General features: G+C 49.3%; 1 protein-coding gene across 11 annotated transcripts in view; it reads left to right on the forward strand.

The window, feature by feature from the left end:
• The window catches only part of Shot (dystonin-like protein short stop), a 66,947-nt gene that overhangs the window by 6,215 nt on the left and 42,670 nt on the right, over nt 1-18,062 (forward strand). For 5 of the 11 annotated variants that reach the window (XM_076773123.1, XM_076773129.1, XM_076773130.1 and 2 more), the window contains exons 1-13: nt 65-481; nt 2,377-2,438; nt 5,102-5,119; nt 6,184-6,243; nt 6,913-7,002; nt 8,188-8,358; nt 10,336-10,350; nt 14,901-15,180; nt 15,668-16,118; nt 16,204-16,461; nt 16,628-17,201; nt 17,329-17,352; nt 17,528-17,998. In XM_076773123.1, coding sequence (XP_076629238.1) covers nt 220-481; nt 2,377-2,438; nt 5,102-5,119; nt 6,184-6,243; nt 6,913-7,002; nt 8,188-8,358; nt 10,336-10,350; nt 14,901-15,180; nt 15,668-16,118; nt 16,204-16,461; nt 16,628-17,201; nt 17,329-17,352; nt 17,528-17,998 — 2,736 coding nt within the window. In that variant the 5' untranslated portion in view covers nt 65-219. Of the gene's footprint in view, nt 1-64; nt 482-2,376; nt 2,439-5,101; nt 5,120-6,183; nt 6,244-6,912; nt 7,003-8,187; nt 8,359-10,335; nt 10,351-12,613; nt 13,669-14,396; nt 14,624-14,900; nt 15,181-15,667; nt 16,119-16,203; nt 16,462-16,627; nt 17,202-17,328; nt 17,353-17,527; nt 17,999-18,062 lie in introns of those variants that run through there. The other 6 variants (XM_076773134.1, XM_076773135.1, XM_076773133.1 and 3 more) reach the window with 5 other exon arrangements.

The raw sequence follows: 18,062 nt of genomic DNA on the forward strand, positions 1-18,062 counted from the left end.
ACGTTTCGCGTTCGATCGTGATTTTTTGGTGTCGTACCAGTGCGCGTCGTTACACGTGGCGGCGAATTCTACGGACGACAGAAACAAGAGAAGATAGAAACGCCGCGCGAAAGAGAAGCCCCCCGATGAACGGCGAGAGCGCGTCGTCTCCTCGTCGCTGATCGTTGGGTCTCGAGAGAACCTAAAGGAGACGAACGATCGAGTTAACTGGCTAACGAGATGTCCACTCAGGCCTATTACAAGGAGAGGCTCGGTTTCGATCCGGCCGATACCGTGGCGGAACACCATCGCGAGCAGAGATGGCAGCACGGATACGAGGAGTCGCTTTCCAAGTTCAAAGGTCAGAACGAAAATGGATTTTCGTGGTGGATGATGGAGGAGCATCGGGAGAATTGTCGGGCGGACGGGGCCGCGGAGGAACATCGTTCCGGCAGCTCGCAGGCTTTCTGGGGTTGCTGGGCGATGTTCATCGAGGCGCACGGTAGGTGAAGAGTTGGCATGCCGATGCTGGACCACGTCCAATACACCTTGCCCCTGACCCTTTCTCCTCTTCCTACCGACGACACTTTTCTTCCGACCTGCCACCGAACGTTCCTGTCGTTTTTCGTTTTATTTTTTCTTAGTTTTGTTACATTGAATTCGCTTCAGCTTCCTCCTCGGTCCTTATCGTCCGAGGATCCGAAGATTACTTACCTGTACGCTTGCTCCGCGTTCCTCTTTCGAGCCAGAGAATCGCCGATCGCGAGAACCGGAGAGGAGTTCGTATCGGCTCGGGAGAGAGATCAACGCGGCCGGAAGTAGCTTTTTAAGGTCGTTTACCTTTTGCCGTTTGACCCGAATGTTTCACGGAAGTAACCGCGGAAATAGCCGGGACGAAATAGTACCGGACTCGCGATCATGGCAGAATCCACAGAGACTCGAACGCCCGATACGAGAGAATTCGCCGCACGGTTCCGACACTTTGAACATATTCTTTTCGTTTTTTTTTTCTCTCGCTTTAACATTCACTAACACTTTTGAAGTGTCTTTGTGTGGCTAATATCGCGTCTAGATTTCTTTTTCTTTAGAGCAATTTACATTAGAATCGCTTCTTGCATTCGGTTACGGGTGACAATAGTCTCTTTGTACACGCAAACACGTAGCGCGGACAGCGTTCTCGCTTACGCAACGGGCCCACGGAATTTTTAGCGATCTTTTACCTCGCGAGTCTCGATCGAGCACGTAACTTTTTTGTTTCGGCTATCGTCACGCATCGTGACTTCCCTCGCGAGGTTCCATCTCTTATCCAAGGACGAGCCGCCCGTCCGTTCCCCGGTTATCACACGCTCCGAATAGTCCTCTCGTTGTCCCAATTTATTTCCATTGTGTTTCGGTATGCCACTCTTCCAAATCGTCGTTTCTTTCAATGATTACGGGTTAACGTCTTGTCACGTTGATTAGTACGAATGTGCCTCATATTTTTAAACGCTTACGTACGATCTATTCGAACGTCAAAGCATATCGGCTGAATAATGATCCTTTATGAGAGCGTCGTTACGAAACGGTGCAAGATAGGTTCGTTTGTTTCGTCGGTTCGAAGGTCCGAAAGTTCGTAATTGTCGTTAGTTGATCGTTTTAATTTCGTCCCCCGTCGATCGACGACGTAACTGTTTCTCGTCCAGAGAGCCTACCGTCAGATACCATCGACTAATCGGTCTTAATTAATTGCTGCTCGGGCGAACGAGCGCCTCCTACTAGATTAATTTCGCGATCGAGTCGTGTCGTCGAACTTAATGCTTCTCGTACCTATATGTATATTTCGATGTCCGTAAGAGTGATGCCGCGAACGCCTTCCATGGACGTTGTAAGGTTGCTTAATCGGATTATACGGAAAGGTGCATGGACTACGACTGTAAGAAACAGGGTCAACCTTCTTGCTTTGTTCGCGAACAAGTACATTTCAGGGCTCAGGTTGGGGGCATATCGGCAGAGAACACATTCGCAATTAACAGCACCGACCGACACCAAGTTTTAACGCACGTTTGCTTGTTTGCCCGCTGGATCGCCTGCTCTTTTCCTACCTGACTGCCTACGTATCAACACCCATCTACCTACCTGCCTACCTACCTACCTACTTACCTACCTATCTAACCACCTACCTGTCTGTCTGCCTGTCCGTCTATCCGGCCGCTTGACTGCTTGCTCGCCTGATGCTTGGATGCCCGATGCCTGTTCGCTCGCGTAGGCGATCGTGTTCGTGCGTCGGTGCAAAATGCAAATCGACGGTTTAATTAGTCCCACCGACGTCACGCGGAAATCGATGAAAATCGAGCGAGGCGGGACGGCTCGTTTCACCTCGCGCCTCTAACGAACCATCGTTTATCTTTCTGATTACAGACGAACGAGACGCAATCCAAAAGAAAACATTCACCAAATGGGTGAACAAGCATCTGAAAAAGGTAAGCGCGTCGTACACGCGGTTTTCTGTGTATTTCGACAGCGACGCGATCGATCGAGCGCGTTTTCGACGGCCACGGGGTTAAAAGGGTTCCGGAATCGCGCGAAGAGGGTTACTTCCTCGAAGGCTGGTCGCGCGGCGGCCCTTCCTTCGAAATATCGAACGAACTTAATTTTAGACCGACCTTAGCAGGAGGCCACGGCTGACAGAGCCGAGAGGCGAGAGTATCGAAACACCTGATAGGTGCGAGCGCACGAGACCAGCGACGCGCAACGCCCAGGACAACCAGCTGTTTCGTAACCGCGTACACACGTAAGCGATAGGGAACCTTCTCAGCCCTCTCGCAGGTACGCAGCTGTCCGTGTAGGCCGTTTGCGTGGGCAGACTCCCTTCCAAGAGGGTATTTCGCGCGCGGCTATAGAAGGCAACAACACCGAACGAACCGAGTGGGTGAAATCGAGGAAATCGTTACCGATCGCTACCACACCGCCTCTCCAACGAGTTTTCTCCCCGTTTTGAGTATTACAAATTACGTTTCCGCGGGGGAGGGTATAGTTTTCGACGATCGATCGACGGAGATTCCTGACGGAACAGACGCGGTCTCTGTTCCCGGGTCGGACACGCGACCGGGGGAAAAAACGACGCAAGAAGTCTATTCCGACCGATGCCAGCGAAGATTCTGACGCTGACGAAACTGCTGGCCGGATGACCACGGTGACCACGACGACCACGCCGTGGCACGCGACCGCGAACAATTCTTGTTACTCGAGACACGTTAGCCTTGATCCCCTGGTCCTCGTTTGTTCCGTAGCGACGATGACGCAGGTTCTTCTCCGTTCGTTTTCGGCGGAGAGGAGTAAAATAACTATCCCCCTGTCCCTCCGCCGTCGATGATGCATAGAGAAAGAGAAGCGCCATGCGTTCGACGGTTCGAATCGAGCAGCGATAAATTCTCCGCGCGGCTTTCTCGTTACTCGATGCTCGCGTATGCAGAGAGGAGTCAAGGAGAAAGGAGACGAGAGGCAAGGTTGGAGCTGTTCGTAAGCGGCTCGAGCATAACTCGAATGGCATTTCGAGGGTTATCGAGGCTCATTTTCTTCCTGCGTCGGCATCGGAGCGGTGGCGCCTATCGAGACGGCATTACTCACCCCTTACTCACGCTCCGTTCCATTACCTACCCCTTTGCTCCTCTTTAAAGCTCTCCCGCTCTTCCCTCTCTGATTGTGCACCCTCCGCCGCTGGAGAGATTCTTTCTCCACCGGTCCACACGTACGGTCACACCGCGCGACGGGAGCCAGTTTAAATCGACCGACTTCGTTTCGTCTCTCTGTAATGGATTCCAGGGTAATACGGAGAACGGTACTGCGTGTTTGCGCGTCGCTCGGTACTGGTTTCTGTTGGCTACCTACCTGCTCGATTCCGTGCGCCCACCTTTCCTCTCGTAAGTCTGACCTTATTCGGAAACGTTCTCCTGCGAACGACGTTCCCGATTTACCACCTCTTGCGTCGTAAGTAGGTGGATAAGTAGGCGGTTAGGTACGCAGGTAGGCAAGCCAGCAGTCAGTCAGTCGGTCGGTCGGTCGGTAAGTTGGGCTACGGGAGATGTTGCATCGGAAGGGAGGGAAAAAACTGACGGCGATCGCTCAAGAGTGAGTGCATGGTCGGGCATGACGCATCGTCGCCATTGCGTAACGTTCCTGCCAGGAAATGGTCCGCTGAAGTAACTTCAGCGCCCATGAATTCCAATCTGTTGAATAAAGCCGTTTCGCGATCATTCCGTCGCGTATCCAATAATTTTTGATTGTCCGTCCGTACACTCGCGTTGCACAACCACCCGTACAGTTTCCTGCCTTTCGAACGGGACTTCGACACTGTTATGATACAGGCTTTAGCTCCTCGAAACAGTTATGAATCGTAACGAAACTTCATAATACTTCCCTTTCTTATAAGGCAATAAAAGAATGATTTTCGTTTTGTCTCGGCAGGTAGAAGCAACCCTTAAATATTTACCACCAGGTAGTTACTCGATATTAGTCACCAGCTATGCTCGAGCCATTTACGAACAGCTTGACCTGCGTCACCTGCTTGGTGGGTCACGCTACATTTAAGATTGCAAGTCCACGTATTTACAATCCGAATCAGAAAGCATCGAAATTACGAATGATTGCGAATAATAAACACTCGATGTGTTAAAAAGACAAACGTACGACCGTAAAGTGAAAGTTTTCAGCGCGAGGTATCGTTTCTGTGGAGCCCCGCGGTTACGAATACGAAACACGCCGTAGGAAAAATATCGATCCGTGCGTTTAAAAGCGACGCATCGATATCGATCCATTCACTTTTTCGATGCTCATTCACAGCAACGCGAATCGATTTCTGCGCTCGATCGTCCGCGGCGTTCGTCGTTTACCCAATTCCGATCCGCGATCGGTCGGTCGTCGTCCCGAGCAGTGGCTGCAAAAACATACCGTGATGCGAGTATTCGATCTCTGTTTCTACTCATCCTGTTTTTACTTTCGTTTTACTCTCGCCCCGGGAATAGCGCTCGGCTCGCGACAACGAACCGATCTCGCGGAACGAATTTCTGTTATTACGTAAGATACGCGAAGGGACATACGTTATAATCATACTCTGTGTTTGTCTATTCTTTCATGATTGCCGCAGCATTGGAAGTACGTGAAGGTATGAATCTCGGAGCATTTATTCCGATCAACTGCTTAATCAATTAGGACGAGTGGTTCGGACGATTAGATTATAGGATAGCCTTTAATTGCAAGTCAATATTTCAGGAAGTAGATCCAGAACAGACGTAGGTTGTCTGAATCATGGGCAATGTAGTCGGTCACGCAAGTCTATATACAGTATTTAATACGCGAATGCATTTCCCATTTGTCGACTAGTATTTAACGTATTCATAGAAATTTCTAAACTTAGCGTTTTTGATATTGCTGAAAATTTATGCGCCCTCGATCGAGTTCAAACTTAATTTTTTAACAACCGAGGAGGAAATGCTTTAATTCGGCGTGGCTCGGAAAACAAAGTCTGGACAGCCCACGTTGGCCTAGATATGCTCTAGATTAACGCCTTGAAGCATTGACATGCAATGAAGAATTGTATAGAACCTTGTGAATTGTTCGCAAAGGGAAAATTACCCGACGCTTTAGTATTCTCAGTGGCATGCCATAGAATCCTTCGGTCAAGGACCATTCGTCCAAGCGACCGACGGTAGTGGAGACTTGACGTTTCAGAATTAGAGATAACTTAGCACGGTAGCGAAAGCTTCGAAAGAATCGACTTGTGACTCGCAAACGAGACGGAAACTATCTGCTTTGTATCGGTTTCGCGATAGCTACCGATATAAAGTCACCGTCGACTCGCGAACGATCTTCCAGCAGTTTCGTTCAGAGGAATTCTTCCCCCTCTTGCCGCCATTGACCGATGACTGGATCGTTCAAAGTTCGGTATTGTTCAATAAAAGTAACGATAAGATCGCGTTGCGTGTATCTCTGTTATTCGAGCGAATTTTAACGCACGGATACATAAATAATAAGTGCTTGTAACATGGTTTTGCAACTTCAAGCGTCGTAGCTAAGTCGATTCTTTCGTCGACTTCATCATAGAGACGAGTTAGCGCGACGATGTTAATCTCCTTACCTACCACTACTTTCGGTCCCGGCCGGAAAAGGCACGCGGAATAAAGCAACATATCCGCGGCGTGCTCCTTTTTTAATCGATATTTTTTTCAGACTTACACGTGCCTGCACGTGTGCGTCCTTGTGAACAACCAGCCATGCTGTTCCCCCACTGTAAGTCAACGGCAGGTGTCGTTAACGACCCGTTAGCCGACGTTAGAAGGAATTTTTCGCATGTCTCGTTTTGTCGATCGAATGACTGGCCGCGTCCACAAATAATACCCGTCCTGATTTCTTCTTTCCTTTGTTCGCGAATGAAATCCTGACCATAGTCGGTCTTTGCGAAACGCCGCGACGCGTCGGCTCGAATGCGCGCAATCATCGACTCAGAAACGACTCTTTGAGGCTGCGACCGATCGCTCCGGTCGCCTCGATACGGCGATCCCTCTCCGCGTATCTCGAACACGACGTTTAAACTTTAACCGGGAGTTTGAGGGTCGATGATTGTTGTTATTCGCGCGTGACGCACCGCGTCGAATAATTTTCCACGTTTATTTTCGCGGGATACACGATTATCTTATACCTTTCCTAGTCTCTATATCAGTCCCAGTGTGTGTGTATTAGCACGTTCAAGTTCGTAGAATGAAATCTTCTTCGTTGCTCGTTGCTTGTTCGGAGTCTTTTCGTTTGCGATCATTTTTTTTAGCTCGAACACCCTTTTTTTTTCTTTCTTGTTGTCGTAACGTATTCACGTGGTTGTTTTTACTTTCAGTTAAGTTGTTCAAAGACACTTGAACGACGAGCCATTAAGCAGAGCTCTGATCCGTGAAATCGTTGTTGCAGGCCAGCAGACATGTCGGAGATTTGTTCGAAGACCTGCGGGACGGGCACAACCTCATTTCCTTGCTGGAGGTTCTCTCAGGCGAGCATCTCGTAAGTGTTCCACGTTATTCCAGCCCCGTTTCGACCGCCCACGCAATGCAGAGAGACTTGGCAATGTTTTACCGAACCCTTTAGTCGGTAGGGTGAGATACTGTTACGTAACCGGTGGGGTGGGGCCAATGTGACCCGGATTAAAAATTGAGCGAAACGTACAGTTAATGGGATTAAATTGTTACGTAATCGTAGCCAGCAATATCGATTTAAACGTATAATCAATAACGATTTTCCGACAAATGAAACGCGATGCGTAAAACAATGTAGGACGTCATTTTGACGATACCAATTGTAATTGTATTAGTTCAGATTGTCGATATTATTTTAAGATTAATGTTACGATATCCTTATCGATAAAAATACACAACGCGTTAATTGTGATCTCGATCGATACAAACTTTTTTCGAAAAATACTTCGATACGACACAGAATATGAATTTGATTTAGAAACTGAATTTTCCATGAAAGGTGACTACTATTTCACCGTTGCTCGTTACAATTTTCACTCAAATTCTTCGCAAGGTTTTCTGCGCGTCACAATAAGTATATCTAACAAGGGACCATCCCGAGCTGTAATTCTCCAATTTTGATGAAACTTTGCAATTATGTAGTTCTCATAAATCTATTAGACACGTATTTTTTTGTAGCTGCTAATATTCACTTTAAGGGGTTGAAATCAGCCCTCAAAGTTGGGGGTTCAAAACATACTTTGTTGAATATCTCGGAAACTATTAGAGATAGGGGTGTGCTTCAAGTGGATGAAATTTAAGGGATTTCAACCCCTTAAAGTGAATATTAGCAGCTACAAAAAAATACGTGTCTAATAGATTTATAAGAAGTACATAATTGCGAAGTTTCATCAAAATTGGAGATTTACACCTCGGGATGGTCCCTTGTAAGTCAAACACGATAAACTTACTCATTCTCAGAAATCAGTGTCTTTATCAAAGTATGTTCTGCAAAATCTAAAGGTTTAATACGATTTGTTTGACCAATAAAACGATGCATAAGGATTCTATAATACTAATTACAAAAAGGAATAATGAACATCTGAAATTTGTGACTCGCTATAGGCTGTAATAGACGAATCAATTAATATCCGATATTTGATACCGCTAGCTTATAGTTAAATCGCGTGACCACCTTTCAATCTCTGTATAGTCTAATCGATGATCTTTTTAGCCGCGAGAGAGGGGTCGAATGCGTTTCCACATGCTGCAAAACGTGCAAATGGCCCTTGATTTTCTGCGATACAAGAAAATCAAGCTCGTCAATATCCGTGCGGAAGATATCGTCGATGGAAACCCGAAGCTCACCCTCGGCTTGATATGGACGATCATACTGCACTTCCAGGTGAGTGGGCCCGCGACGCCTCATTCTAAAAACATCGTCGCCATCGCGCTTTTGCGAGTGTTATCTTGAACTCTCGCCGAAGTAGCTTAGAAACGGTCGACGCTTCTCGACAGACCTGGTTCGCCTTTCGAATCGCGATTATCGAACAACTCGGAACAACGAACAACCCTCCACCACCTTCCCATCGCTTCTGAAAACCGTGTTATGTGATTTGCCTATCGTCGTTCCAGCGCGGTTCCGGTTTCGCGCGAACGAGTCGCTTCGCAAGAAGCGCGAAACGATACCGATCGAAAGTTTTGCTTCCGAGAAATTCCGCGAGGGGAAAACGTGTTTCCTCCCGCGCGTCGCCTAGGAGGAATTCTCATCGCGCTGGAATTCTACCCCGACCACTCTCGTTTTTCTCTCGCGATTCTCGTTCCGATCGAAAGCGAGTCAGAGGGAAGCACATGCTCGTTCCAGGCGATACTCGACGGCGTCGAATGCCACCGGAACGGGAACGCGATTACGAGCAGAACCGCCGTCGCCGCCGCCGTTCGAAAATACTAGGTCGGGGATCGTCTTCTGCGGATGGACGGGTGCAAAAACATGGAACGGAGCCGTCGAACGCGGCGAGAGTATCCGCGTTACGCGACCGCACAAAGGGAGACAGTGTTCTCGTGCTCGTGTCGATGCACGGACACGCGTTTTCTAACTCTTTTATCTCGCGCCCGGACGACGGGGGCCCTCACACTTTCGAGTCGAGTAGACAAAAGGCCACTGAACGAACCTATTTTCTATGCGGCTTGTTCCACGCGAAGCACAGTAGAGTTCCGATTATACGGCATATATTCACCCAGACTATTCTTCGGTAATGTTACGGATTTTATATCACATAAACAAAGAAGTCACAGCTGCATGCATCCAGCAGTAACGCCGGTACTAAACAGTTGACGACAGTCAGCGTTGATACAGCGTAATGTTTATTTAAATTGAGAAACAAATCTTTAAGAAAAATCCACAGGAGGTGCCCAAATTTTTTGGCGAAAAAAAAAATTTCAAATTGTTCTGGAAAAATTATTTTCGGTTTCAGGGGTTAATTACAATCATTTTTGGTGAATAGACATACCCTCGAAATCTTAACCATTTTTGAGAAAAAAATTCAGTAGGTGCCGAAATTTTCCAGCGAAATTAAAAAATTTCAGATCGTTCTGGAAAAATTATTTTCGGTTGCAGGGGTCAATTACAATCATTTTTGGTGAATAGACATACCCCCGAAATCCTACGCATTTTCGAGAAAAAAATTCAGTAGGACACTTTTTAAAGCAACGTTTTCAATTTTTTAGAAACTCGGATATTCTGTAGGCAGAAACTTGCACCGGTATTTTGTGATTGTATTCTCGTTATAATTGTCAAGATAATTATCGTTCATATCGATATTATACTGTGATACCGACACCAGAATAAATCCGACTTCGCGTGGAACGACCCATACAGGATTAGGCCGTAATTCATGATGCAATGGAAAAGGTCGATTCTTCGAGTAAAAATAGGTCGATAATTTGGGATATAATTCTTTCCATACGGGGTTCTCCGTTCGTACGTATTTATAAACATCGATAAGTTCTGCTAATGCGTATTTTAAACAGTTCTGCTAATGCAGAGTTACACTATCAATTTCAGTTAATCGAGACGCATGGGAATCGAAATGCTTTGGTCCAGTTAGATACTGCTTCAATTATTAGAAGTTTTATGGTTACTTTTACGATCACTTTACTCTTTAGGGTTTGTCCAAGTGGTACAAATCGTTCACGACGAACATTAATCCAAGTTCTTCGCCTGCTCGTACGTAACATTTATTTTATATCTTCAACTTCTACCTAGAGGAATCGACGTCCTTTCGATTGCACCGTGGATTACTTCAGTCTCTGTATTTACTATACCTAGCGGTCCGATGCATCTATCTAATGATGTAATTTTTTGTTTTGTTTCGCGCCGCAGAGCTGGCGACGCAAGGTAAGTTCCCTATATTTTTATGGCGTAGTGGTTCCCAATAAAAAAAAAAGATAATAAATAGGGAACCAGAGAGATTCGCGGTGTCGTGGATACAAAGATGCGCGTAGGTTCGATCTCTTATCGACCGCGTGAATCGATCGGAAAAGCTAGATGGCGCTCGCGGGCGGATCGCGTCTCGTTAACGACCTATCGTCCCACGCACGGAAGCCGTCGACTATCTTCCGAATCGAGCTCCTCATGATCGTTTCGTTATCCATCTCGATCGATGCAATCCGCGCGCGTCATGTATCGTCGCCGCCGGTGACGACTGTCCTTCCGTCCGGAGCTCGCGACAGACGTTACCGTTTATGGTATTTCGCGCTTACGTCGAGTCAGCAAGGCGGAAGGTTGACAGCCAGTCGGAACCGTGGTATCCTGAGACGTGGGAGGAGGACGACGCGGACTGACGCGATACAGAGCCGCATTGGCATCTCGGGGCGTCTCGTGGTCCCGGTGTCGCGAGCCGCCCACCTTGTAATTATGATAATCAGAATCGGTTGATCGAGCACCGAATACAAAATCGCGAATGACGCCACCGGCCAAGGTCACCGGCAACCGCCCGTCCCTTTCCAGCGCGTTATCGGGGTACGTTTACGATGCCATAACAGAGATCGTCTCGCTGCTTTATCTCGAGAAACATCGTCCTTAACGCTTTCGTCGAAACGTCAAAAAATCACCTTTATCATCTTTATTTTCAATATTTACGACCAGTCGATCCAAGTTTACAGTTAACTGTAAATATCATTATTTCGTATTGATACTGCGTACATATTGACACGCAATAACGACTCTCTTCCATAGGCGAAACTTTGTTTTCGAAACAGGTCGCTCAAATAGGTTTTTAGGAACGTTTCGAGAGTAGGCCAGAAGGCCTGATATAATTTAAACAACGAGGCGTTACGAGGAGTTATAAAAAAGTACACTTGTACTTGTTCCGTACGGTCGTTTGCTGCCGAGTGGCCCTTCGCGGCGTTGTTCGTTGTACCGAAAGGGTTAAGGATGCGTACGCATGCCTTCTGTCGCGCGGAAGGGTTAAGGAAACAGGGCATAAGACATCGCCCACCCGAGGCGAGGATCGAGACTTCCTACGCGCTGTCTGAAACGAAACAAAACAAAACAAGACAGGAAAGGAACTGGCGCGCTAGTCTACCCACGTTTCAAAGCAAATAAACACTTGTTTTTATGACGGCTATTCGTTCTCGAGAGGGTACAAGTGTTAATACCGCGTTCCTTCTTAAGAGGGCGTCCATTTTTTGCTTCTTTGTATTACTTATACCGGCTGTCTCAAAACACGCGGCACTGCCGGAAACGTTCGTTTACAGTACACGAAAAGCAAACGAACTCTATGGATGGAGGGGGTTTATCGGTGCAGTTTCGAGAAAATAACGATGGTACGGACGATCTTGCAACGATCGATTCGCGCGCTCGGTCGCCTACCGGAAGCAGTCCTGGCGCTCAGGCGGGCGGTAGCTGGAGCGCTGACGTCACATCCGGTCTCGAGCAGCCGCGACTCTCGTCCCGACCGTTTTCCGTTCCTTTTTTTTCCCTTCTCTGTTTCCTGTTGCTCGCGACGCTCGGAGACGCAACGCGCCGCGTCCTATTTTCGCCTCTTTCGACTCTGCGCTTATTTAGGCATTGTTTTCGTTCCCTCGTTCGTCTCCACTCCTCCCCAGCGAAGAATCGTTCGTCGCGCGGAGGCCTCGCGAACGGTCGACGCGCATTTAATTAACGAGACGCGCGAATTAGGTAAGTCCGATGCGACTAGGCACACCGGGGCGTCGAAGGTGGTGCTTACGGAGCGTTAGTGTGCCGGCGGTGAATCGTCGAATCTCTGGAAAAGGAAAAGGAGGAAGGACACGATGCGCGACGAGCGGCGAAGTGGGGCTCTCTCGGCTCTCGGCGAGACCTCGCCGATGGCTTGTACGATATCGCGCGGGCGCATGCGCGATTCCCTGCACCGGTTGTGCAGCAAATATATCGAGTCCGACGAGGACGAGGACGTCCAGGAGGACGACGATTCGGCGGGACGGGCGGGCGTCGCGGAAGCGAAGGAAGATCGGTGACGTCTTTCGGTAACGGGGGTGGGCAGGACAGAGGCAGGCAGCACGGTATGACAGGCACGGACCGGGGGACCGTGGAGGAGGCAAACGCTAGCTAGAGAGAGAAAGAGAATGGCGGAGTCGAGAGGGGGACCGTCGGAGGCGTCTCTCACCTGTGCGCATTTCGTTGGCCTACTCTCGCGACGGCAGCCGGATACAACGCGGCACGCTGTCGGTCGTTCGGTGAATCGCGACGGTATCCTGTTCGCTTCGTTGTCGCAACGTTCGTCGAATAAGATTCTATGCGACAGATCGCGTCGTTGGTAGCCACGATCGGAGGGACACGTGTCGCTGTTGGACGGTCGCGACGAACCGCGCCGCGTCGTGAAACCCTATCGGTGAAACGTGCGAGCGAACGAGCGAACGAGCGAACGAACGAACGTTCAAAGAAGCACGGAAGGAACGCGCGAGTGGGGATCGGAGTCTCGATGAGCTACCTGTAGTGCGCGGCAGTCGGTTCACGATACGCGCCGAAGAGCCCCCCCGGTATTCGAGTGTCTCCGATAACCACTAATTCTTCGCGCGTTATCGACCTTTGGTTCCTACTTATTCCCGTCAACCCTTTCTCCTACGCTACCTTCTGCCTTCTATCCTTCGAACACGCGTCTCCGTGCCGCGGGCTGTTCCCCCGGACAGTATATAGCTCCCCCCTCCGCCGGGGGGACCGTTGGAGTGCTAAAAACGCGACGGTGCGTCAAATCGAGATTCGCGGTTCGGTTTCGGACCACCTCTTCGACGATAAGGATCGACGAATTAAAGAGCGGCCGACCGCGTTCCCTGAAGCGCGTGGAGTGCCTAAGTTGGACTTGGCGGCGAGACGAGCGGTCGATTCTCGTTAATCGGCTTTCACGCGGCTAGCAAGCGGTGCGTCGCGGCGAGCGAGGCGCCGGATAAGGCTTGCGAATGAGTCGTGCGTGGCTCGCCTCTTTTCCCAGAGGTCGATGGTAGTTTCGCGGAGCGCGCGATTCTTTTCGACGGATACAGACCAGCGTCCCCGTTATCCGCGGTCCTGCGAGAATGTCGATATATCGGTTTAGCAAGGGCGGCCGGCTGTTCGTGCAGGGCACCAGAGAGGATGACCCTCGCGAGAACGTCGTCTCGCCAGCCTCGAACGCGACGCCAATCGCCGACGACTTGACGGCGATTTATACCAAACGAAGACTCTCGACCGAGGTTCTAGGTAGGAGATCCGAAGAACGCGATAGTTTGGACACCGAGTTTCGAGGCTCGGAGATTGATACGAATTCGGGGATTCGTTAGGTTGGTGCAGCGGAAACATGCACGGAACGTCGTTGCTCTTCGATATCACAGTTTCGCTTATCTTATCGTAGCGCAAAATTTAACCTTTGCTAATTAGCGTTCGCAAGTCTTAGCACTCGGTAAGTTTGGGTAAATTGCTTATTCGCTTAACGTAAACATTATCCAGTGAAAATGCTACGAATTGTAAGTTTTTATGTCGTATCAACTTGCATAATACAGTACAAACGATGATGTCACATCCAAAATTAAATGTTGTTCTCATCTATGTACACGCCTCACCGAGAAGCAATGACTTGTGTTAACCGCGTTATCTGACAATGAGATTTGCTCCGTTTCGCTGAATTTCTTTCCTCGCTACGCGCAACTCGAAATTGGCGGCTCGTTGCATTCCTTTTAGCCGGCAATTATCCTCGAACTCTTTGCACAATGTCTCGTACGAGTCTTTATATCCAGATAGTTATGTACGCCAGCCTAACGAACAAAGCCTCGTTGCACGATCGGCTTCTATGGCTCTGAGTTGGAACAAAGCCGAGTTCGAGTCGATCGTGACGCGATTTCGAATCAGTCGGTCGATCGGGACGGAACGATGTTCTCGATCCTCGTCTCTCGGTGGCCCGCAAACTTCGAACTGATAACGGCACGATTCAGGATCGTCGATCGAGTCAACGAAGACGTCGAAACGCGGCGAGAACGGCACGAAACGTATCGTGACCAGAATCGTTCGTAAAACGACAACGTTAACACGAGGCGAGGAGAGATGCGTGGCCGAGGATCTGACGAAACGCGCCTCCGCCGGCTATTTACAGGAAGTCGCTGGTTCCTCCACTTCCTTCTCCTTGAGCCGGCAGGCCTCGCCAAAGCCGAAAACCGTTCGGGTAAGCGTAATTTTGGTAAACCGACCGGCAGAAACGATCCCACGTTTTTCGTTTTGCGGTCGTGCGCGGCTATTTTCGCGGATAGCAATCAGGGTACAATGGCGGGCGAATGTTTCGCGGCTCGAATCGCGCGGCTGAACATCGAAGGGCGAACCAAGCGGAAACGACGTCGAGGCCCTGTGCACGACAACCATAATTAGAGCGAAAAGAACATTCAGACGATCAAAGACCGTACAGGATCGTTTTTCTGACGATATATTCTCTTTCTCTTTTATAGATATCCGATATAGTCGTGGGCCAGGAACCTAATGTTACCGCTCGCGAAGCTCTCCTGAGATGGGCCAGACGATCGACGGCGCGTTACCCAGGTGTACGCGTCACGGACTTCACCGGATCCTGGAGGGATGGTTTGGCGTTCAGCGCCCTTATACACCGAAACAGGCCAGACCTGGTCGATTGGAGAGGAGCTCGTTCCTGTCAGCCACGAGAGCGGCTCGACCGGGTCTTCTACGTCGCGGAGCGCGAGTATGGCGTTACGAGGCTTCTCGATCCCGAAGGTAATACCGCTTTGATCGATACAACAGTCCCCTTTCGTTTTGCTTTTCAAGTTTCTTCCTGCCCGTGCGCCGCGTTTTCTCTCCTGTCGTATATTTTCTCATACTTTTTTCTCCTCTACACGGGACGGTCGAACACGTCGTTGCGTCTACCATTTCCGGTCGTCGCTTGGACCGTGACGTTTGCTTCTACCTTCGCCTTTTTCCCTTTGGCGCGCGATAAGACGCTCTGGTGCTTCTTTTTGGGAAAGGAAAGGAAAGGCGAGCAGCGTAACTGGTTCGGGCGACGATCGAATCTTTTTCTTTTCCTCGTTCGCGGGATTATACATCCACAGGACGTGCACGACGATTCTACGGAAAGTTCTGTTTTTATTTCAAGCTTATCGTCCAATGGATTCTATTAATTGCATCGACGTAAACACTTGGATCCCGGTTGCAGATCTCGCGCAAGATTTTCTCGAGTAACCGGATTGATTTTTTATTTTCGTAGACGTGGACACCCCCGAACCGGACGAGAAGTCCTTGATAACGTATATCTCTTCGCTCTACGACGTGTTCCCGGAGCCGCCCGCGATTCACCCGTTGTACGACGCCGAGGCTCAAAGACGATCCGCGGAGTACAGAGAGCTCGCCAGTTCTCTTCATCTGTGGATACGCGAGAAGATGAGCGTGATGCAGGAACGTGCCTTTCCACCCACTTTGATCGAGATGAAGAAACTGGCGGCCGATAGCGCGAAATTCAAGAACGAGGAAGTGCCGCCTCGATACAGAGACAAGCAACGACTCTCCTACATATTCAGGGATCTACAAAAGTATTTCGAGGCGGTCGGCGAGGTGGATATGGAGCCGGAATTACACATCGACGTTATCGAGAAGAATTGGAACCGTTTGATAATGCTGCATCAGGAGAGAGAACAGGCGATCATCGACGAAATTAAACGGTAAGATTATTCTCTCGATCCCATCTATCCGCATTGCAGATTCGTTCCAGGTTTAGTTTTTGCACGCGCATTATACTGTTCCCAGACTCGAACGACTGCAACGACTGGCCGAGAAAGTTCATAGAGAGATGAAGACGACCGACAACCGATTGGAGGAGCTCGAGAGACGCGTGGAAGACGAAGCGAGACGTCTCGATCGTCTTCATCCTCTCGAAGCGAAACACGCGGTGGACCTTCTCGAGCAAGACATACGAAACACCGAAATTCAAATACAGAATATATTCACGGACGTACACACTCTTACCGAAGGAAGATACAGTCAAGCGGCCGAGCTCCATAAAAGGTATATTCTTGGATGTATTATGGATCGTGTCATAGGTAATAGCATCCTTGATCCGCCGTAACGGTTCGGTTCGAGACCAGTTCGTTTTTCAACCTAGAATCAAGACCCGAGTGCACGCTTTCTATTCGTTTCGACCTACCTAACCTTCCCCGCCTCTGTATTGCAGAGTTCAGAAGCTACATCAACGATGGGTCGCGCTGCGATCTCTTCTCCACAAACGTTTGGTACAGCCGCTGTCGGCCGTGTCTTTCCCGGTGGAGGAGCGCGTCGTCACAAAACACCGTACTACCGTCCACGAAACACGTTTGGTAGACACCAATCCGCATTTCCGTGCTCTGCACGACTGCATCGACTGGTGCAAGGCGAAGATCAAGCAGCTTCAAGAGGCAGACTACGGTTCGGACTTGCCCAGTGTGCAAAACGAGCTAGACGTTCATCAAAGGGAGCACAAAAACATCGAACAGTTCCATCCTAAAGTCGACAGATGCGTGCAATCCAAGAGCCACTTCCACGGGGAGGAGTTGACGTTGTACAGTCAACATCTCGCCGTTCTTCAGAAACTCTACGCCGAATTATTTTCGGCCTCCAATAAGAGACTGTCCGACCTGGACACGTTACACGACTTCATACAATCTGCTACCGGCGAGCTGGTTTGGTTAAGCTCCAAGGAGGAAACGGAGGTGACGCGCGACTGGAGCGACAAGAACCTGAACGTGCAGAGCATCGAGCAGTATTACGAGGTATTTGACCTTTCGGTATTTCTGATGCCCGATAACCCTTTCACTTCCCGATCCCCGTGACCTCTGAACGATAATCGGCGCTCTCGATCGAACCAGTCTTCGCTAAAGCTTCTCCTTTTCCTCCAAGCGTACCTATGGATCCGGTATAGAGGTAACTAGAAATAAAATTTATAATTCTGTGCACGGAAAATCGTGTCATCGTCGAATTTGCATACGCGTAATTATAGATGAAAATCGTTGTAACGCTGTAGCGTAACTAAGACATATGCGAATTCGACGGTCTTTACGGGCGCCAACCTTTAATCCGAGGATCGACTCGGTTGCAGTCCCTCATGAGCGACTTGGAGAAAAGAGAAATTCAATTCTCCGCGGTGCAAGATCGAGGCGAAGCGCTAGTTCTTCAGCATCATCCGGCTGCTAAGACGATCGAGGCTTACATGTCCGCCATGCAAAGTCAGTGGGCTTGGCTACTTCAGCTGACACTTTGCTTGGAGGTTCACTTGAAACACGCAGCTCAAAGTCAACAGTTCTTCCGCGAGATTCAGCAGGCGGAACAGTGGATCGGGAAGAGAGACGAGACCCTTAACACCATTTACTCTCAGTCCGACTTCTCCTTGGACGAGGGTGAACGACTTCTGAAAGGCATGCAAGAACTCCGCGAAGAATTAAACAGTTACGGCGATCACGTGCAGAAGTTGGTCGACCAGGCGAAAGACGTCGTTCCCATGAAGCAGCGTCGACAGCCCGTGACGCGACCTATGCAGGTCACTTGCGTCTGTAGTTACAAGCAAGTCAACGTGAGTCCATCGATCGCTTTATCGTTTGCTCGCTGATCCGTCGATTCGCGTGCACAAATAAGTT

This window comes from Colletes latitarsis, chromosome 9, assembly GCF_051014445.1.
Source record: "Colletes latitarsis isolate SP2378_abdomen chromosome 9, iyColLati1, whole genome shotgun sequence".
Classification (NCBI taxonomy): domain Eukaryota; kingdom Metazoa; phylum Arthropoda; class Insecta; order Hymenoptera; family Colletidae; genus Colletes; species Colletes latitarsis.